Source organism: Populus nigra, chromosome 4 (genome assembly GCF_951802175.1).
Source record: "Populus nigra chromosome 4, ddPopNigr1.1, whole genome shotgun sequence".
Taxonomy (NCBI): domain Eukaryota; kingdom Viridiplantae; phylum Streptophyta; class Magnoliopsida; order Malpighiales; family Salicaceae; genus Populus; species Populus nigra.
The window spans coordinates 15,576,485-15,599,585 of record NC_084855.1 but is presented as its reverse complement, the minus strand read 5'-3'; the positions used below and the strand labels follow the sequence as shown (position 1 = coordinate 15,599,585).

The 23,101-nt window shown below is 33.5% G+C and overlaps 2 protein-coding genes across 2 annotated transcripts; both read right to left on the bottom strand.

Annotated features, from left to right (window-relative positions):
• Nucleotides 1-10,553: 10,553 nt before the first annotated feature.
• LOC133691315 (putative pectinesterase/pectinesterase inhibitor 26) lies at nucleotides 10,554-11,276 on the bottom strand. The gene has a single exon (XM_062111769.1). The coding sequence runs from the start codon at nucleotides 11,273-11,275 to the stop codon at nucleotides 10,559-10,561; it is 717 nt and encodes a 238-aa protein (XP_061967753.1). The 5' UTR covers nucleotide 11,276; the 3' UTR covers nucleotides 10,554-10,558.
• Nucleotides 11,277-11,900: 624 nt separating this feature from the next.
• Nucleotides 11,901-18,507, bottom strand: LOC133692551 (receptor-like serine/threonine-protein kinase ALE2). The gene is made up of 8 exons (XM_062113590.1): nucleotides 18,057-18,507; nucleotides 17,152-17,592; nucleotides 16,530-16,901; nucleotides 15,160-15,384; nucleotides 13,979-14,350; nucleotides 13,132-13,375; nucleotides 12,904-13,051; nucleotides 11,901-12,515 (listed from the first exon to the last, which is right to left on the bottom strand). Exons 1-8 carry the CDS (start codon nucleotides 18,085-18,087, stop codon nucleotides 12,141-12,143), a joined length of 2,208 nt encoding a protein of 735 aa, XP_061969574.1. The 5' UTR covers nucleotides 18,088-18,507; the 3' UTR covers nucleotides 11,901-12,140.
• Between the last annotated feature and the right edge of the window lie 4,594 nt (nucleotides 18,508-23,101).

The following is a 23,101-nucleotide window of genomic DNA, read 5'->3' as shown; positions in this document are numbered from 1 at the left end:
AGAGTATGGACCAGAAGAGAACATTGAAGATGTCCCATCAGATTCGAAGGTATTAGATGACTGCCTCAGGTTGGCCCGGGCATTGGAGCTTGGCATGGAATCTTGATATTCCATTACACGCTGCACCATTTTAAGTGACTGTACTACTTCAGCCATGGTCGGTCGCTGGCTTGCCTCAGAGGAAACACACGCTGCTGCAATTGTGCAGACTCGTACAAAATCTTCCTTGGGATATTTCCCTCCAAGCCTTGGATCAGCAAGCTCTTCTAACTGGTCCTTGTCTCTCAGAATGGGCCTGGCCTGAAAGCGATAGAGCAGAATTTGTTACCCTATCCTGAATTTTAATAATTGTTAGGTATCCTTTTGTATTGCCAGGTATCGGGATATGAATTCGTGCTCGTTTGCTACTGTGATTGAGTTGGAAAAAACAGGTGGAGTAAAATAAATTCAAAAATATTTAGAAAAAGTAATAAAATTAGCCCAAACAATAATTTTTTAGTCTAATTTCAGGAAATCCAATAATATGATAAAGGTTTCAAATGTAAAAACTACTTAAAGAATTATTTGAAAAAAGTTCGAATTTGATCCGACAGTTAGGTATTTTATTATCACAATTTTAAAGTATTAGTCTAATTTAATTTTAAAGTATTAGCCTAATTTGATGTGACCAGATTTGTTTTTGAATTTAAATATATCTCACTAGTTTTTGAAAATATTTGTTATGCTATTCATCTAGTTAATTTTTTTTTAAATATTAATTTTTTACCCAAATATTTATAACTTATAGTTTCTACAAGCTTGATAGCTATGGTAATTATGTTAACTACTGAGGGTAAGAAAAATAAAAATATACATGAGTCAGCTATTGCATTAGTGAAAATCATCATTAGTTACCGTATCAAGATAATGATCTAATGACTCAAAACTTCTAAAATGTTTTTTTTTTATTTTAACATTTTAACTTTTTAGTAATATTACAATATTATTGTTGGCATTATTACAGGGGATAGATCAATTTTTTTAATGTAAAAAATATTTATTTTTTTAAATAAAAAAAATAAACTATATTGGGATTGATTTGAGAGTAAATAAAAAAATTTATTTAACCTAATTCTCTTTAATCTGACATTGAATGATAAAATTAAAAATAAAATTTAACTAAAAAATAAGTCGACTCAACCTACCAAACATGAGTCATAAAATTAGAATAATCTCATAAAAAATAAATCAAAATAAATTATGTAAATTATTTCTCAGTCAACTCAATGTTAAAAAGTATAATTAAAAAAAAATCATCTCAATTAACATATTAAATCCCTAATATAAATAACCTTACTATGAATACTAATTCCAAGAAACAGGAAGACCGGGTAAATTTTACCAATGCTCAAGGACCCCGTTGACTAAATTAAATATGTATTTTTTTAAGTTTATGTTTCTTAATTTTTCCATGTTTAGTCAAAGTGTCTTATGATTCTTTTCTGAATGATTTGTTCTAGCTTTCTCTCTAAGAGTACTTATTCTCTAGCCTCTTTTGTGTGTTGTGAGAACGTGTATTAGTTCTCCTACTATAAAATATTCTGATTGTTCCCTCAGCTTGTTTTCCTTTACAGAGGATTGTTTGTGATCTAGAGCTAGTGTGACTTAAGTCTCACTATTGTTTTTCTTACATGGTAGAGGAGCTACAAGGGAGGTAGGTGGATGCTGCAAGACCCTTGGTAGAGGAAATCAGTTGTAGTACAAGATGGAATTGAATGGTCGATATAATTGGACTTGGTATAGAGCTTTTGATAGAGTCCACTTATAAAGTTTGGAGGACTTGTTTGGAGTCCTATCTCATTGGCGAAGATTTATGGGAAGTTGTTAACGGAGATGATACTACAGCTCCTCAAAATAATGCTCAAAATGTTGATTCTCTTGAGCAGTGGACACAAAACAATGCTAAGGAAGAATTTGTCTTGAAAAGGTCAATTTCTCATGCTTTGTTCGAGCATGTTCTTCGCTGCAAATCCGCAAGTGAAATTGGCAAAGGTTATACAACAAAAAGGCTGCAAGTGTTAGAAGTTGATATTGTTCATCCTGACAAGAGAATGGATGATTTATATATGTTATCATCTTCTTCATCTTCTTATGCTGAGAAGATGTGTAGCCATCAAAATGCTTCTTTATGCATACTCGTCTTAGAAATCTTAATACGAGTAAACTGAGAGTTATGGTGCAGAAAAGTTAGTATAGAAGGACTGCCCAATCTATCCAGCTTTGTCGGGGTGAAATTTGCAAGGGTTGTCAAAATTAGTCTCTCGCTAAAGGTTCCTTTGAGCTGATTCGATCCAATCTTGGACTTGTTTTGAAAAAATATCTTTTAAAAATCTAAATTAAAGATTTTTTTTTTCGAAGTTTCTGCTATTTATGTTTTATTAAGTAATACTCTAAAAGGTGTGGGGAAAGTACTATAGCTATCCCTACATTTTGTTTTTGTTATTCTTTCTTTTTTCATTTCGTTTTTTTTTTATGCTTTACATGTTTTTTTCTCTCTTTTTTTCCTCAAGATTGTCTTCTTCTTCTTCTTTTTTTGCCCCGTACTTTTTTTTGTTTTCTTTCCTTTTTTTGGGTTTTACATGTTTTTTTTCTTTTTCTTTTCTTTTTTTTCCCAAGATTGTCTTCTTTTTTTTATTCTTTTTTTTGTGTTTTTTTTAAATTATCTTTGTCGATTTTGTTTTTAATATTGAACTGGTTGAGAATTTAGTTTTGTAGTTTTTTTCTTTAGAATATTATGGATTGCTACAATGTTTCCCTACAAGGTTTTCTTTCTTTCTTTTAATGAATTTTTTCTCTTTTTTTATTTCAAAATGGTCTTTATCGTTTTAAATTTTCATATTGAGCTGGTTGAAAATTTTGCTTTGTAGTTTTTTTTCTTTAAAACACTGTGGATTGCTACAATGTTTCTCCACATGGTTTTTTTTTTTTTGCTATAGTGTTTCCCCACATGTGTTTTTTCAAAATTATCTTTGTTGAATGTTTTTTAAAATATTGAGCTGGTTGAGAATTTAGCTTTAACTTTCCCCATATATTTTTTTTTCAATTTTTTTTGTTTTTGCTTTTTTTTTCCAAAATTGTCTTCTTCTTTTTTTTTTCATTTTTTGTGTTTTTTTTTTCAGAATTGTTTTTTTCAATTTTATTTTTTTAATATTGAGCTGGATGAGAATTTAGATTTTTAGTTGTTTTAAAAAAAAAACATTGTAGATTGCTACAGTGTTTCCCCATATGTTTTTTTTATGATTTTTTTTTTCAAAATTGTCTTTGTCGATCATATTTTTTTTCATACTGAGCTGATTAAGAATTTAGCTTCGTAGTTTTTTTTCTTTGAAACACTGTGGATTGCTACAGTGTTCCCCCACAATTTTTTTTTTGTTGTGATTTTTTTTTTAAATTGTCTCTATCGATTTTATTATTTTTAATATTGAGCTGGTTGAAAATTACAATTGTAGATTTCCTCATGAAACACTATAGATTGCTACAGTGTTTCCCTGCATGGTTTTTTTTCCTTTCGTTTTTTTTATGATTTTTTTCAAAATTATCTTTGTCGATTTTATTTTTTTAATATTAAGTTGGTTGAAAATTTAGTTTTGTAGTTTTTTTCTTGAAAACATTGTGGATTGCTTCAGTTTTTTTCCACATGATTTTTTATTTATTTTTTCCACAAACCTGTCATAACCCAATTTTTTACCATTTTATTTTAATTATTATTTTATTTATTGAAAATGATTTTTTTTAAAAAAAATGATGATAATGATAAAAAAAAAAAGTAAAATGAAATAAATGAAGAATGAATTAAAATTTGGGTTAAAAGCAACATGATTGGAAGTTTTGGGGTTTAATTAAACTTTGGAATTAATTTAATTAAGCTTGGAATTAATTTAATTAATCAAGTTAAGGGTTTAATTGAATAATTGATAAGTTTTGAGACTTAATTAAGCTTGAAATTAATTTAATTCATCCAATCAAGGGTTTAATTGGAGAATTGATAAGTTTTGAGATTTAATTGAGCTTGGAATTAATTTAATTAATCAAATCAGGGGCTTAATTGGAGAATTGACAAGTTTTAGACTTAATTGGACTTGGATTTAATTAAATTAATGAAATCAGGGACTTAATTGAAAAAATAGCAAAATTTGGGTTAAATTTGGGGCACAATTGCAGCAGATTAAAGTCTAAGGACTAACTTGTAAAAGGCACCGAAATGCAGGGGCAATTACAGTTTAAACCAGGGGCTTAATTATAAAATTTTCAGAACTTCATGGGCCAAAACGCAAATGGCCACCTCACGTACCAAAACGGCATCGTTTGAAAGAGCACTATTCATCTTCTTCACCCGAAAACAAGAAGAAAACGCATGCCTTTATTGCATTAAAATCCGTGCAACCGCATGGCATTCTCTGGTTATAAAAACCAGAGAAGGAGAACCGGCAAAAGGGAGAAGGAGGCGGGCATAACCGAAAAGCCCCTGGAGAAACACAGAACCGGGGGAAGAATAGAAAAAACTTTCGTTCCTTTGTTTCTTCTCAAAGAAACAGAGGAGGCCACTGAGTGAGGAGAAAGGGGCAGAACCGAGGGGGAAAAAGGAGGAAGAAGAGCAGACTTGCATTCCTCTGTTTCTTCTCAAAGAAACAGAGGAGGTTAAAGAAAAAGCCACGAACAGGGAAGAAAAACTAGGGAAAAAAGGGCAGAAACGAGGGAAAGAAAAACAAGAGTAGAACCGAGGAGCACGAAAAATCCAGGGGGAACCGGCAGGAGAGATAGAGAGCGACTGAGAACGAAAAAACTGAGGGGGAGAACACGAAAGAAGTGAACAGAGAGCACAAACGAAAACAGAGAAACAAGGAATAACACAGCAAAACAAGGAAAAGGGACGTAGAAAGGAGGACAGTGAAACAAGAAACCCACTGACCGCCTCTTCTCCAACACCAGCTTTCAAAACCAGAGGAAAAGGCTAAAAAAAAAAGGAGATGAACGAGTAGCTGACAGTAGGGAACACCGACAGAAGGGGAACGAACGAACGCAGGGATCTTGAGGCAAGGATAGACAACCAAGAAAGACTGAAAAATCCGGATCGCCACTTTCAGCACCAGGTAAGTTGCGTTTTCCCTTCTTCTGGCATTTTAATTACATGCTCCTATAGCGGGCATGCGTGAATTGTTCACGCACGCCTGCTGGTGAAAAAAAACAATTGCCAGCCGGGTCAAGCCTGTGACCCGGCTAGGCCTGCTGGGTCCAGCCCAGCCACATGGGCTGAGCTGGGCCCAGCCAAAAAATAAAAAAGAATAAAAAATAGAAAAGTAGAAAAGTAGAAAAAAGTAGAAAAAAATAAAAAATATGTATGCATAAATAAAAATAATATAAATTTATTGGTTTATTCACTGACACCAGAGTCGGAAATAAAAATATCGGTTTAAATTTATATTATTTTTATTCGTTGTATTTTATTTTTTAGCTAGAAAAATAAAAAAAAATATGTGCATGCGTAAAAATAAATTTATTTTATTTTATTTATTCACCGGCGCTAGAGTAGGTAATAAAAATATATTGATCTAATTTTTTTATAGTTACGAATTTTTACCAACGCCAGAGTTGGAATTATTCGAGCTCGAATATTCACTGGCGCCAGAGTCAGGAATATTATAAACAAATCATCATAGCATAAGCAAATAAATGTTTAGCAATTTAAGACAAAACCAGCAATGCAGTCTGCCTCAGTCAGAACGTTTAAGGGGTGATAATATCTTCCCTTTTACGTAACCAATCTCGTGTCATAGAATCTCTGTTGACCAGTTAAGGTTCCTAATGACCATAATACTAGGTGGCGACTCCTTAAACAAGACTTTTTTTTCCTAAAAGAACAAGATGCCAGAAATCTGTTTTTTTTCCATATATTGAGAATTATTTGTGGGCCGCCGTAATGTCGGGTGCGACAGACCTACAAAAATACACAAGCATGCCACAAGTTCGTGGCATCGCGCGGACATGGCATCTAGTAGCTTTCCTATGTTTAGTAGTTCAAGAGCCTTTTGGTTTGTTCTAGTTTCCTGGAGCCAGGAGTACTTATTTTCTAACCTCTTTTATGTATTGTGAGAATGTGTGTTGGTTCATCTCATGTTCTGTCAGCCTGTTTTCTTTTTGTCGTGGTCTTGGGATAGTGTGACTTAAGTCTCTGTACAGTTTTTCTTACAGACTCGGCTGCCTGCTTAACTATTTTTGCATTTATGTATTACGGAGGTCATCAGTCATCGCATCAAGAATTTCCAGGTTGGTTTTTCCAATAATAGTTTCATAAAGTGCAGAGCAGCTAAGGATGACAGCAAAGCTTTTATAATTTTTTCCTTGCCTCTAAATGATGTCTCGTTCTTCCTTGCTGTGAACAGGATAGCCAGAAATTGGCTTCCTAGTTTTTTGCCAAGGCCAAATTCACAAACGTTGGCTATCCCCACTTGGTTTGTGGTCAGGTTTCAGGTAACAAGATACTGATACAATCGCGCGCTTGCTCCTGGAAATGGATTTCTAATAGTATACTCGGCTAGCTGGAGATTGGATTATTGCTTTGGGAAAAGAGCATTTTCTTTCTGTTTGGTCTTGGAAGTATTTTTATGTTACCTTCTTGATAATCCATGCTTCTCTAGCCATCTAATTGGATCATAAGGAGAATAATGTAATGGGAATCTCTTAATGGCAAGTTAAGTTTTGCTTGTATCTTGATCTTTTATTTTCTCTCCCTACTTTTGTTTTCTTCGGCTACTGCCAATGCACCTAGTGGCGGAGCCAGAGTTCTTTAAATGAGGGGGCAAATTATTAACAAATACTATATTATATAGATATGCATTAGAAATCAATTCATAGCATATATACTAATTCATATCAAGTAAAATTAATTTAAAAATACTTTCAAAATGAAAAAACTTACATCATAATTGTTCTCTTCGAGTTTTCATATTTTGAAACCGCTTCATAATAGCTTCATTATCAATCTTATCGAAGATATCTTTCTCAATGTATACAACCAAACTATCATTCATCCACTTATCTCCCATCCTATTCCGCAATCTACTCTTGACAATATGCATAGCAGAAAAAACTCTCTTCCTTATAGCAGTTGCAACTGATAGAAGTAATGGTAATTTGATAAGCATATATACTAATGGAAATGTCAAATTTTTCTTTGTTTTTACCATTTTCTCTACAAGACTAGCAATACCTTCAATACCAGAGAACTCATCATCACCACGTAGATCAATATAATATATGTATCAAGTTGGTCACTAAGTACCATAAGGTCCACTATAGAGAATTCACTGGGATAAAAAAGAGCAACGAGAAGAAGCTTTTCTTTGTTGAAATCAGAGAAAGAGTCACTTGGGTTTAAACATCCCACACAAAGAAGTAACTCTGTACTCCTCTCAGTAAAACGATCATCCAACTCAGTAAGTTGCATGTCAATGATATTGTTAAATAATTCATAACAAAAATGGTGTAGGTTGTAATCCCTTGAGATTTTCGCACAACAACCAGTGGCGGAGCCACGTGAGGACAAAAGGGGGCATTTGCCCCCTTAACTTTTTTTTAAAAAAAATATTAATATATTACTTTAGGGAATTGTTACTGTAGGGAAGGAAAAAGGAAAGCTGTCATTGTTTATAATTGTTGACTTATAATATAATATATATATATATACACACACACACACAACTAATTCCACAACTTCTTTCCTTTTTTCCTTTTGTTTCTATATCAAATTGATGGTACCGGCTTTAAAATATGGAATTTCCTAACTAACAAAGAGTATTTTTTGTTCCCTGTCTTTGCCGCGTTGTTCTTTTCATGAGTTGCTATGCCGCTTTGTTTTTTTCATGAGTTGTTGTTCTCTGCCTCTCCCGTATGCAAATTTCTCATCAAGTATAGGTAAGCAATTAATCTTTCTTGCTTTTTGCTTTATATTTTAGGTAAATTTTCTTTATTTTTTCTATTTATTTCATTGTTTAATTTTAATTTTATTCCTTTATAATTAGTTATTAAAAATATTAGGGTTTATGATAATTTATAGGTTTTGATATAAATATGTTCAAAATAAATGTTTAAATCTACTAATTTAATCAATTAAATGTTTCTTTTCTTATTATAAAGGAATAAATTAATATTCATGCAAAATCACTATTCTTGACATCTCTTGCATTGGCAGAGTAGTTTATTGAAATTTAATATTTTCATATGACTTGTTTGTAAGTAAAATATCAAGTAGAAAGCATGCTTTTTAAGAATTGTCTCTCTTACACATACACTAGGCATTGCTCCTCAATTAAATATCTAGAAATAATTAAATATAATTTAATCAACATACTTATTATATGTATAGAGTTATGAATTGAAATAGGTTTTGATTTTGATGAATTGATGTGTATTTTGCTATAAATTTCATATGAAAGATTTAGAATTATTGTGTAACTCAACTGATTTTTATTTAACAGTGAATTATTATGTAGTTGTGTTAATTATTATGCAGACACTAATGATGATAATAAAAATCCAGCAGGTTCATATTAAATTAACATGTTACTAGAAAAGTATTTCAAGCGTAAATCCCTTGAGGATAAAAAGTCAATCAAAGCTTCAAGTCATGTAACTCAATCAAGTTCAAAAAAAAGTCATATTGAAATCAACCCCGACACTCTCCTTACTGACCTTGACTTAAGAAGATCAATTTATGAATACCATATAAATGATAGGGATGCAATCTGAAAAGCTTATGTACAAAAAGGTTCTTGTCAACCTTCACACTGTGATTTTTCTCAAAAACAATTTAGGAATATATCAACACTACAACGCTTTAATCCGGCTTGGTTTGGTGCATACCCAACATGGTTAGAGTACAGCATAGCCAAAGATACTGCCTTTTGCTTGTATTGTTATCTCTTCAAGTCAAAAGGGGGTGTTGATTCATTTGTGGGTGATGGGTTTTCAAATTGAAAAAAAAAAGGAAAGATTTGATCTTCATATTGGAAAGTCTAATAGTAGTCACAATGCAGTTCGGATAAAATGTGAGAATTTGATGAATGAAAAACAAAGTATCATTACTTTGTTATCTAAGCAGACAGTAAAGAGTCAAAGTGATTATCGAACTCGATTGAATGCTTCAATAGAGTGTGCTCGTTTTTTGTTGCACCAAGGACTTCCATTTGATGGCCATGATGAATGTGAATGTTCAAGCAACCAAGGAAATTATCTAGAGCTCTTGCATTTTCTTTCCAGAAATAATGAAGCTATTAAAAGAGTTACTTTCAATGAAGCTCCTAGACATAACAAATTGACTTCTCTAGATATTCAAAAAGACATAACTCAAGCTGCTGCAGAAGAGATTATAAATGTGATTATCAAATATCTAGGTGACTCATTATTTTTAATTTTAATTGATGAGTCACGTGACATATCAATCAAGGAACAAATGGCTATTGTTCTACAATATGTAGACAACAATGGACATATAATTGAACGTTTTCTTGGCATTCAACATGTGCGAGATACAACTGCTAGTTCACTCAAGGCAACTATTGAAGCTTTATTTTCTAAACATGGGCTAACCATATCAAGATTGCGTGGTCAGGGATATGATGGAGCTAGTAACATGCGAGGTGAATTCAATGGCTTGAAAGCACTTATTCTAAATAGCAATCCAAATGCATATTATGTACATTGTTTTGCTCACAGACTTCAAGTAACTCTTGTGGTTGTTACAAAAAAACATAATGAAGTTGGAGATATCTTCAATTTTATTTCTAGTATTATAAACATAGTTGGAGCATCATGCAAAAGGATGGAAGTGATTAGAGAAAAACAATATGCTAGAATTATTAAAGGACTTGAAAATGAAGAAATTTCTAGTGTATGAGGCTTGAATCAAAAAACTTCTCTTAAAAGGTATGATGACACCCGTTGAGGCTCCCACTATATTACAATTATTCGTCTACTTGCAATGTTTTCATCGGTTCTTGATGTGCTTGAGATTATAAGGAAGGATGGGATGAACTCAGAACAGAGAATAAAAGCAGTTGTTTTAACAAATATTATGAAATCATTTAATTTTGAATTCATTCTTCATTGTTTGAGAAGGATACTGCACCCTCTTGTTTTTCCTCTTGATTATGTCAAGTGTCGGTTTGAAATGATCAAGAAACACAATCAGCAATGCCATGAAGTATTGTCGAAGGCAACAAATTAAGTTGTTGCTTGCGAGTGTCCAGGTATTTCGAAGCTTCATTAAAGAAAGATAAAACAGTAGAACTTTTTTTTTTCTTGGTGGGGGAGAGAGGGAGGAGATTCAATGAAGTTGAGGAAACGATCAGTACGAGATTTATGCAGAAGACCAGTAAAGAATGTCGAGCAGCGCAATATTATTCTCAGTCAAAGAGGATTATTTTGAAACTATGAAGACATGTTAAAAGGCGTCATCACATTACCGATCGAATATTCCTCTACACAAAGCATGATATACATGACAGAACAGCTAATGATTAATTTAATTCCATTGGAGAGATGCAGAAATGGCCAAGTTGATGCTAGCCAACTTATCCAGATGCTGACCCGTCTCTTTCAACGGTGATTCGAGGTCTGGTTGCTCGGCAAATGCTTCCTCACATGTGTTAGAATATGTTAAAGCGGCACTTAGCTTAGTGCTCAGGCTGCCTATGTCGTGAGCGGAAATTGCAGTCAAAGCATCATTGAGAACAGCGATTCCGCTATCAAAAGACTCAACGCATGTGTCAAGGGGGGCCTTAACCACTGCTGTTGTAGAGTGATCGTTGATTACTTTCGTGGCAACAGCCGTGGCCTCTTCAAAACTCTTTTGGAGAGCATGTATCCCGATTTTAAGGACTGAAATGGGATTGGTTTCGCCAGTTAGGAAAGGAGCAATGGTGGCAAGACATTCTGCTGGGTAACGGGTTACGTCACATATTTTCGTCAGTGCAGCATTGTTGGATAGTAATGGCAGTGTGGAGGATGAATGTGCTGGAGAATCAGGCGGTGATGGGGAGGAAACTGGCGGCGGAAATGGGGATCGAATGGTGGGGGAGACAACTGGAGGTGGCAATGGGGATCGGGTGGTTGCCGCAGATAAGGAAGACATGGCCGGCCCTAGGGCATCAGCAATCCCTGGAGCCCCAAAAATGGCCCCGGCCAAAAATGGGAGGAGAGAAGAGGAAATAAGGAGAAGGATGAACTTGTTAAGCTCCATTATATATCTTCTCTTCTCTTGGAAATAGAGCAGAAATGGAGACACAATGTGAGGGACGATGGGAGCAACGGGACAGAAAGTACATATTTATGGGATCTTTAGAGGGAGTGAATGGGTTATCCAAGAAAATAGGATCACCATGCAAATTTTGCCAAAGCTCCAAGTTTGGTGTAACTATTTATATATTATATACATATATTAGTGGCCACGTCCTGGCAACCCAGAAATTAGGGTTCCTATTTCTTTTCCTAAACCAAATGCAAAGATCTGCAGCCATCGCCCATTTGGTTTTTGGTGGATTTCAGATAACAAGACAATAATTTGTCGATGCTAAATATATCAGAAGCGTGTTTTGGTTATTAGCTCCTTCTTTTCTCATAGACTATATTTTCAAGGGCAGGGATTTCGGGGACCAAGGTTGCGAGGGAAGCAAGGGGAGGGAGGGTATGATATATCCAGCAAGCAGTTGACTTGCAGCACACATGAGATAGCTAATCTACTCGCTGATTCATGAATAATTTTTTTTAAAAATAGGAATTAAATACATAGTTTGTTTTTTGAAACCATGAAGACTAATTAAGCAGTTAGTTTTGTCAAACTACGGAAGTTAGCTATAGAAGAAGGGTTGACGAAGATTGATAAATAAGAACCTTGGCCCTCGCTATATATACAAAATTTCAACAGCCATGTAGAGGAGCCACGCTGCTTTTGGGGGGACTTGGCAGCGGTGGTTCTCCACAAGGCAAAACAAAAGGCGGCCACTCCACCAATCACAACTACAAAATCTATTCCAAAAAGAAATCTTACTAAATATTTCCCCACTTGGGGCTATCAGATTGCTTACTTCAAACTACCTTCGAGATATTCATCGTCCTTCATGAAGATCTTCAGAGAAAACTGCTGTCCGAGAGATATTGTCGTTATCTAAGGCGCTTAGGCTAGAGTATGGACCAGAAGAGAACATTGAAGATGTCCCATCAGATTCGAAGGTATTAGATGACTGCCTCAGGTTGGCCCGGGCATTGGAGGTTGACATTGAATCTTGATATTCCATTACACGCTGCACCATTTTAAGTGACTGTACTACTTCACCCATGGTCGGACGCTGGCTTGCCTCAGAGGAAACACACGCTGCTGCAATTGTGCAGACTCGTACAAAATCTTCCTTGGGATATTTCCCTCCAAGCGTTGGATCAGCAAGCTCTTCTAACTGGTCCTTGTCTCTCAGAATGGGCCTGGCCTGAAAGCGATAGAACAGAATTTGTTAGCCTATCCTGAATTTTAATAATTGTTAGGTATCCTTATGTATTGCCAGGTAACAGGATATGAATTCGTGCTCGTTTGCTACTGTGATTGAGTTGGAAAAAACAGGTGGAGTAAAAATTGTGTTTGGTTTTAATAAAGCTGAAATTTGATGCTTTTTCAAAACCATGGTTTTGAAAACACAATCCCAAACGGAGCGGCTCTGTTTGTGATTACGTTTTCAAAACCATGGTTTGCATCTAAAACCATTGTTTTGAGAAAGCGTTAAATTTCAGCTTTATCAGAACCAAGGTTTTAAGTGTAGTATCAAAATCATGCTGGCCAGAATTCTAATGATGGGCTGAGATGGTCTGTATACTACTAACCCAAGTGACAAGGTTCTCTTGGCCGGATGGTTGTGACATATCTACAGGCATCCTTCCAGTCAGCAACTCGAGGAGGACAACTCCATAGCTATAAACATCACTTTTGACTAGTAGATGTCCGGTCATAGCATACTCAGGGGCTACATACCTATAGAGCAATATACCATTTCATCTCAATACCAAATTGAGAAAACATGTAATTAAGAAGAGAGAGGAATTCTGACAAACCCAAATGTTCCCATGACACGAGTGGAAAGATAATTTGCTCTGCCTTCAGGTGCCTGTTTGGCAAGTCCAAAATCAGAAACTTTCGCATGAAAGTTCTTCTCAAGCAATATATTGGATGCCTTGAAATCTCTGTGGATGACACAGGGTTGAGAGTCCTCATGTAGGTAAGCAAGTCCTCTTGCAGCATCAAGTGCAATCTTCATTCTGGTATCCCAATCCAGACGACAGTTTGCACCCAGAGGGCCTAAGGCATGCATATTTGGAGCAGCATTAATATTTGAATAATATAATGCAATACATTCATAGCAAGGATTCAGATACTATACAAATGTGTACCAGTCCAACTCATTAGATTCTCAGAAATCCGATGCAATTACAGAAAAACATTAGTTGACTGTTAATGCAATACCAGTTATCATTAGTCCACTTGATATTCCATCGCTGATGTGGCCATTTGAAGGCCAAGAAAGAAAGGTCTATTGATGGTTAACAGTCAACAGAAAGAAGAAACAGATGGGGTAACAATCCAGAGTGTTAAATTTCATATCTTGCGTGCACTCATGCTGCGAAGTCATTTTACATCAAACATTAGAAAGAGAATTAGGTCAGGTGCAAAATTCTACTGATGTGGACATGATGTTGTTTTCACACCAGTGTTAAGCCAGGTTGATACCAATACATTCGACTAAAGAGCCAAACATGCTTAGAATAGGTAATGAATAATGCCTAACTTTTCTATAATATATATTCCATTTTATTGCAAGCAACTGAAAGTAAGAAGAAAATACCATATCAAACATCAAAATGCTAGGAAGATCTGGAATTGGAAAGAAAAATATCAAATTACCATGGAGCCAGGCCTCTAGACTTCCATTTGGAACAAGCTCATAGCAAAGTAGGTTTTGTGAAGAGTCACGACTGCTATAGTAGCCCACAAGTTTGACAAGATTACGGTGATGCAGCCTGCTAAGCATCTCAACCTCCACCAAAAATTCTTTACCCCCTTGTTGCCCTCCACTAGTAAGCCTCTTAATTGCTACAGCTGTGCCATCACTTAAGACACCTTTGTAAACTCTACCAAACCCACCCTCTCCAAGTATGCTTGCAGATTCAAAGTTGTTTGTTGCTTCTTTAAGTTCTTCATAGGCTAGAAACCGTGTGCTTGAAGGATGTGGAAGAGACCCTGCTGCTGGAACTGAATCTATGGTCCTTGGCTTTACTGAATTGGAAGGAAAAAAAAAAAGGAAACCTGATAAATCGTTAAGAAAGACAACGTGAAAGCATTGATGAGCAAAGAACCATAAGAAAACTTTTAACAAAAAAGATCCAACATCAGGAAGCATTTATATTCAAGAGGTGTGGCTGCAAGCTTAATCTTGTTCAAGCAGAAACATTTTATCATTGGGAAACTATGGAAAATCAAGTACTTAAAGTTGAGAACATTCTAATGTCAACAGAAATCAGATGCAAGCATTATTATAATGAATTAGAACAGTGTGGCCAACATTTTATTCAATGCCTCTATAAAAAGCATAGCAGATTGGTTTGTCTAGGTGTGACACTCAACATGCTCCCTTCTTCAGTAAACAAAATTATCATTTGCAGGAAACTTCTCTTCTTGGCTTCCCCTTCTGAGATAGAGCTCTCCAACACATTCTATATTACTTTATAAAAGAGCATGAAAGTTTGTCTAGTTATTTTTTTAATATTCCCAAACCTATCAATGTAATATGGGTGGAATGCACAAATTACAACCGTAAAGGCTAAATATGACACAGCAACAGCACTTTGTGAGGAAGGATTTGACAGAATGTCTGCATTCCTTGTATAAAGATCAAGTAGAGAGAGGAACTTTTCACAATCAAGAGAAAACCTGGTAGGTCCCATGAGTGACCTGCTACTGGCAATGATAATCAGGAATAATGACACAAATTCCAATGTGTGGATACTATGCATAAATAATTTGGAAGATTCCTAATATAAATCTGAGAGGCTAAAAGTGTGGACACTGATATTTAAAATACCTACCAGTTTCTTTAGGGGATGCTTTAGGCTTCCCTTCACGGAATACACGCGAACAGATAATTACCATAGATACAATGGCAATAATCACAATGCCAGAACCAATACCCAGAACAAGAATCAAATTTGTATGTTTGTCCTTCCTTGAAGAACCAACCGATGTTGATGTTGATGTTGAAGTTGAAGATTGATGTGCCGGTGCCCTCATGGGCGATGAAGCAACAATAGGAGCTGTATACAAGAGGTAAAGCAACTTCAATGTACATACTGGAGAACTAAGATCTCTATGGTGTCTACTGCCATACATTTTGGAACCTAAACAAAGATTTTACAAGCTAAAAATATCAAACAGCAAACTGAATTCCAGCATAATCTCATCTTCAAATCTAAGACAATGTCAACTGAAGGCTAAATTTTAACTCTTGCTTCTTTACTTTATTCAATGATCTATTATTTATCACCACTATTATACCACTTGACAGCATAATCTCATCTCCAAATCTAAGACAATGTCAACTGAAGGCTAAATTTTAACTCTTGCATCTTTACTTTATTCAATGATCTATTATTTATCACCACTATTATACCACTTGACAGTTAGCATTTTTCTTTCTTTTTGCTAGAAAAGGCAGCAGTTAATGTCATATTACAACAAGCAGCAGATTTTTCCAATGCTGGATTTGAAAGAAAAATTTGCATAAATTTGAACATTCACAGAAACATATGCTAGAATTGCACATTCTGATATCCAAACGAAGATATTACATGAAGGTTATAAGAAAATAGAAGCACTGTCCAATAAAATTTCTCTCTGATTCTCTCTACGTTCATATGCAAGTCTAAAATGGTCAAAACTTAAGGCTAAATTCTAATTTCTTTTCATTAGTTTGTTCAATTATCTATTTATTTATCATCATTGTTATGAACACCCTTGTTAGTGTGTTTATCGTTTTGGGTAGAAAGGCAACATTTACATCAAATCACAACACACATACAGCAACTTTTCTGAGTGTTTGATTTGACAATAAAATCAGTATAAATTTGAACCATGTGCCCTTGTACTTGGATTGAAACTGGAAAGTGGCTATAACATGCAAGACATGTTAGTATTGTAAAGTGAATCAGGTGGCCTCTTCCTGCAATTTGGTAGGATCCTAATGGGCCACAACTATAGGTAATTCCTCTTGCTCAAACTCATACAATACCCTCTTTTTTATTTTTCTTTGGTAACAAAATGATTTTATCAGGAAGCATACAAGTGATGCTTGGAAATACACACAAGGCAAAGTTGAAGGCAGTCAAGAAAAAAGCTATATGCAATGGCTAAGACCACTACATATAAAAACCACATTGGCACCTTAAAAGACAAAGTTTACCTGGCGAAGGTGCAGGAGGTTCAAACCAAGTAAGATTCAGGAGTTTATAATCACCCACATGAGAGGAGTCAAAGTGAACCTTATGCAAGGCAAGCGAAGAGTTTACTGCAGATGCATCACTGGCAGAGAAACTGATTCCTGTGTGAGGAATGATATCCATTGAAATATTTAATCTTGATAAGCTTAGTAAATAAAAGTTTATCAGCTCAATTTGAGAAATTAGCAAGCCCAGCTGGGAAGATAATTCTTCTAGAAACAGGTTCCAATTAGGATTTTGTGAGACATTCAAAAGGAGAAGGTCAAGCTTTATTGGATACACACAGTGGCAACCATGACTCCCTCGTTTCAGCACCATGTCTGGTTTACAACAATCTGCAGAAGGAAAGATCAATTCTAATGTCAAATTCTATAATCACAGCACAATCATAGATTTCATTAGTGGGAATGAGTTTATCTATAAGTTAAGCAAGAAGTTCAGCACATTATCAAGACTGTTTATAAAGAAGTAAGACATTAACAAATATTGCCACTTTCTCTTCAATGGTTAAGTTGCTTTACCAACATATGAACCGTGAAAACAGGAAAGGAGGAAAAGAAAGGTGTTCACACAGTTATATCTTACCAGAAAAAGAAGGAGATAATGGGGACTGAGCTAAAACAGTAGGATTTGTGCCATCACCAGACTGAGTTGGAGCAACATCTACCAATCCAACAATGGGAGGCACCAATGCATTCTTCTTCATTGATGGTTTAGACAAATGTGAACTAGTCGGGGGATGGCCGGAAGTTATCAGTGGACCATAATTAGGAGGTTGGGTTGGTGCTACCACAAATGCCGGTGCACCATGAGGTGAGAAATGCTTTTTCCGTGGTTTATGTAACGATGGTAGATTGTATGGGAGGGGTAGATCAGGAATGGCAGGTGCAGCCAGAGGCACACTAGATGGAGATAAGATCGGCCCTCTGAATTGATCATCAGCTAAATCGGCATTGGTGATGGGAATTAAATAGCATAAAATGATCAAAAGCTGCAGAAACAAATACCAGACTCTTCTCGATAATCCTGCAACACCCATACAAAGTTCCAATCAAGAAACCATAACAGAAACACCAGCAACAAAGTAAATGCAATTTCATGAGACGAAAATGTTAAGTCTAATAACAATACATCTAGAAACATAAGAAAACAAAATTTTACATCTTCTAATAATGAGACCAAGTGTTGGAAGCTTTCTTTGTTTATTTCAATTGTAAAATGAACATGATAACGTATTGTGGCGATAATATCAGAAATTTGGTTAAACCCTAACAGAACAAAACAAAAACAAAAAACTCTGCAGTTTAAGCTAAAAATCTCAAAGAAAAATCAAGTTTAGTAGCCTTAAAAAGGTTTTAATATTCATGCAGTACAACTTCTTCCCTCGTTTTTTTCTTTTATGAAGTGCAATATCTTTCCTCAATTTCCTCATTCGTCAAAAGCAAAAAAGCAGCATTAATGCGTAAAAAACAGAAGGAGATAAAAATTACCGCCGCGGCTTGAAATTGCAAGCACCGACATCACCAACGCCGTTGATTGAGAGCACCCGTCCCGTCAGATCTGTGTGATTTCAAGCAAATCCACGGCGATACCACACTCTAGCGAGCACAAGAACCCAAACAGACGGACTGAAAGCATAACACTATAAGCAAAACTCGTTTGGGAAAGACAGTGAAGGAGGATCCAACGGTAGAGATATTATCATAAGAATTGGAACACGGAGTTGATAACTCAGAGCAAAACCCTCCATTACTGAGTTAACTTGAAGAGCAGAGATTATTGAGGTGGAGGCTCCAGAAAGAAGAGAAAAGGGGAGAGACGTTTTAATGATTGTTATGGAGGAGAGACATCGGCTTGTTTGTTTCTTTCACTGTGCAGCACTGGAGAAGCTTTTTCGTTTTTGGAAATATTTTCGTCTTTTTCTAATTTTAAGACTTTGTTTTTCACTCCTTTTGTTTTATTTTTGCTTTTGAGTGAGAAAGGATGGGCACAGAATTTTTATAATCTACCCTATTCGCTGACGGAATAGGACAGACTAACGGTAAAAAAACCGGTGTACATTTTGTTTGGGAGTGACCAGCAGGGTGTCAGTGGTGTTTCCTGCTGTTTTTCTTTATACTTATATTTTAAAAAAATATTTTTAATTTAAAAAATATTAAATTGAATTTTTTATAGTATTTTTAATATTTTTAATGTGTTAATATTAAAAATAAAAAATTATTTTAATATATTTTCAAATAAAAAATTATTTAAAAACAATCCAAACCAAAATCTCAAATATATTCATCTAGATTCGTTGCATTTTATGTGTAGCTAGTTTATTGAAGATGCTCTTAGTGCTTATTAAAAGAATAATATCTAGATTATCAAAAATATTTTGGCATTATTATTAAATTTAGTATAACAATTCAAACTTAAAATATCTTGATTTGACTCTTTAATTAGTTCAGGTTTTAAATTAAATAATGTGAAACATGTTTTTACATAACATATCAATTAGGTAAATCTCAAGAAAACTAGTAAAGGAAAAAAAACAGGTTCACCTTATTCAACTCGTTAAATTCATGATCGGGATTATAGACTCTACTGAGTTAAATTTTTTTATTTTATTATATAATAAAATAAAATGACAAGATTTAATAAAAATTTAATATTAAAAAATAAAAAAAAACACAAAGAAATAGCAAAGAAAAAAACCAAATGATGAATACAAAAAAAACAATGGATCTATTAAACCAAATGATGAGGCATGCTATGCATCACCACGTATTAACCAAGCGTGCTATAGAATAATTGTGTTGATAAACAATTAAAATAATATATTAATATGGTTTGGTATTTATATGAACAATTAAATTATAAACCTAGGATTTTTCCAAGTTATTAAAATAGTTAATAATAATAATAATAATAGAACAAATTAAAATAGATTTTTTTAAGGAGTGTTGGGACATGAAAGTAAATAAAAATAGATATTTGAGCAAATGAAAAACATAAAAGATTAAGTTGAGATCAAGTTGAAATTAAAAAAAACTTGGGGCAAAGGTGCAATGAAGGAAAGATTGACCATATAAATACGTTCATGGCTTCTCCATGAAGCCAATCATGGCCGGTCACCTTGCTTGAGAAAAAGGGGAGAGTTTTTATTAATTTTATTTATTTTCACCTTAAATCCATCCATTTAAACATTAGTTAAGTGAGGGTAAAGGATCAAAAGGGAGTTTAGAAGGATTTTGAGATAGTAATTGAAGATTTCTTGGAGCTTTGGGAGATAGGAAGTGGCGGGTTGAAAGGAGAGAAAGAGGAAGAAGAGAAAACTTATTTCCATTTGCTTTTTTTCTTAATTTTCTTGTATCTTAGCGGTAAGAAACCTTGTCTTATCCTTGGTTTAGGATTTGTGTTGTAGATTGATGAATTTGTATGAGGAAAACATTATGAAAAATTGAGTTTAAATGAATTATTTTATTTATTTATATATTGATAATTATGGGTATTCATGTCAGCTTACGCACACCTCGATTAATCTTTAAAGACCCTAAAATTAACGATTAAGTAAGTCTTCCATGACCAGAATGAATCATGTTTTTAGATGGCGTGCTATAATCATATTTTAAGATGTGGGAAAAGGATTTATGACAAGGAATTAAAGAGAAAACTTACCCCACCTCCATGGATGAGTGATTCGGCCAAGGTGAAAAACATAAAGGTGTGGAGTTGTTTGATTGAATTATGGTGATTTAATTACGAATATACTTGTGTTAGTTGGAACGAAGAGCAAGTGGGTGACAAAGAAATTGAAAGAAGAGTTGAAGAATTTTCCTTCCCTTTCTAAGCCAATAGGCTCTGCCAAAGTGAACGCAAAAAGGGGGAAGATCAATTTAAATCTTGAATTGCATCGTGTAGGAAATGTGGTGTTGTTTTTGTTTAAGATGGATCGGTGTGGACTTTTGAAGAAGAAATGATAGATTTAACATGCTAAGGACATTCGGCCAAAAAGGAAAGAAAAAGTGAAATTGATTTAATTAGTGAGAAAAAGTGTTGAATTTAATTGTCTAACAACCGAGATATTTAATTGATAATTACTTTATTGTATTAGTGACATTAATAGGATTAATTTTTGAATTCTTGATTTGATAAAAGAAAAATTTGTCTAGCTATAAAAGTAAATTGAAAATAAAATATATAATCATGTTTGGATATTAAAACATTTAAATTTTTTAATCAAACAAAATACATCATTTGAATTGAATGAATTAATCTTATTGTTATATTTGTATTATGTGTTATATAAAATTGGGTACATCATACCCTTGTATGAAGTTTGGAGTGGTAGTTATTATTAATATATATTTGATTAGAAAATTATAGCAACCTAGATTTATGATCATAACCAAAAACAAAAACATAATAATTCAGTTAAAATTATGGTAATTTTTTTTATTTGCCATCAATCAAAAATTTGGCAGACTAAAATTTTATCATTATAGTTAGCTCAATATCACATAATTAGTCTCCAACCATAATAGCCAACTTGGTTTTCTTGCTTTACTCAACTTTAAATTCTATAATTAAAGTTGTATATATAGTCGATTTTAATTTATTCAATTAGTCTCCGTTTAAAAAGGTCACCTCTAGCTTGCTTTAATTTATTTAATTAGTTTTTGTTCAAACAAGCAACTTTAATTTATTTAATTAGTCTTCATCCATATAACCAACTTTAATTTATTTAATTAGACTTTTTATATGATCAAATTTGATTTTAACACAATTCATCATAGTTCATTTCAAAACTCATTGCATAATATAAATGAAATTTAACAAGAATGTTAAAACTCATTGCATGATATATAGAAATTTTAACAAGAATGTTTTTTCAAAGAAAGAAGTGAGGTAGCAGGCGCCTACTTGATACTTAAATAGTATACGCTTCATCAACTGATTGTCCAACCTTAGATGTTTCTCCTAATTTTCAAGAAAACATTCGCAATTATTACCCAAATTATTTAACTCATTTTTGTTCATACTTATTCAAACACATCATCATCCTTTTATCAAATATGTCAATCATGACCCCAAACACATAACCATTCAAATTACAAACTCCATATCAAGTTTAAGCATACCACATCATTTAAACATCCAAGACTTACACAAGTCCATAAATTTCCATATTTTTAATTTTCCACATTTAATCAACATAACCAATATCTACCAATTTATTCCACATAAATCACCTTCAAAATTAAACACACTATCATCATCATACCAATCAAATTTAAACATAATAACAACCAATTTATTCCACATAAATCACCATCAGAATTAAACATCCTACCATTATCATACCAATCAAATTTAAATATTATAACATCAGTTAAATTGCCAAATCATACACAATTTTATCACTTTTTATATGTTTTTTTATTTTTCCACATTTAACCAGCATTAACCACTTTAATCCTCGTAATTGTATTTCAAGCCAATCTCAAACATCCTCCCACATAATTTAAAAATATAAAATCATATAATTTAGTTAAATTTCCAACATTTTCATCATTCCAACATATAACCACAACAAATAAACTTTTAGTAATTCACATTGCAACATTCAAAATAAATTTAAAGCATTCTTAACATCGTTAAAATACCAAAACCAACATAATATCAAATCATGGTCGACCACTTTAATACTTCAAAATCCATAATTGGTTTTTAATTTCTCTAATTCAATCCTTAATCATGTCATCTACATCACAATTATCTAATAATTAACACAAATTAACATTTCTCTTCACAACTTACATAAAACTTAAAATTTCATATTTAAGAAATTTTTATCCCCCCAACAAAAAACAAGAATAAAAATGGATTTAATTGTAAAAAAAACATCTCACAACTACTGATTAACCCGATATGATAAGTCTTTTGCAATACTTTCCAAGAATTCCCTTTTTCCCCTTTCAAATTGCAAGCTTCCTCTCAATAATCCCCTAACCCCTAACCCCTAACCTCTCTCTCTCTCTCTCTCTAAAGTTTTTACTTTGATTTAGTTTCTTGATTGGAATTTACTTAACTCTTATTCTCCCTATAAACCAATATGAGAGAAAAGGAAAGACATGAAGTAAAGAAGAAAAAAAATCAACTTCTCTCCCTCTCCAAAAGTCATTGGTTGTTCTTAAGGAAAGGAAAAGGTCGTTCTTTTTATTTATAAAAATGCCACTTAATAAAGTCTCACGTGTTATTTTTATCAAATATATAACCATTGATATTTTTCACGTGTTAATTTATTTTTATTTCATCATAGTTTTTACACTATTTAAATCTAGAGATTTTTCTAATTTGTTATTTTGCAGTTGAGAATTACGCTATTTAACTTGAGGTTTACAATTGAGGTTGACTTGAGTTGTTGTTTCGTGTTTTTTTAATTCAATTTTATTTTAGTTTTATCTTTTAATATTATGTTTATTAATAATTAAATTTTATATTTTTTTATAAAAAATTATTCCAAACTCATAATTCAAATTATAAATTTGAT

Coding starts and splice junctions, on each gene's coding strand:
- LOC133692551 (XM_062113590.1), bottom strand. CDS start 18,087: ATGTCGGTGCTTGCAATTTCAAGCCGCGGCG. Junction 14,351..15,159: donor AGCATCCCCTAAAGAAACTG/GTAGGTATTTTA, acceptor CTTCCAATTCAG/TAAAGCCAAGGACCATAGAT. Junction 13,376..13,978: donor TCTAGAGGCCTGGCTCCATG/GTAATTTGATAT, acceptor TGCATGCCTTAG/GCCCTCTGGGTGCAAACTGT.
- LOC133691315 (XM_062111769.1), bottom strand. CDS start 11,275: ATGGAGCTTAACAAGTTCATCCTTCTCCTTATTTCCTCTTCTCTCCTC.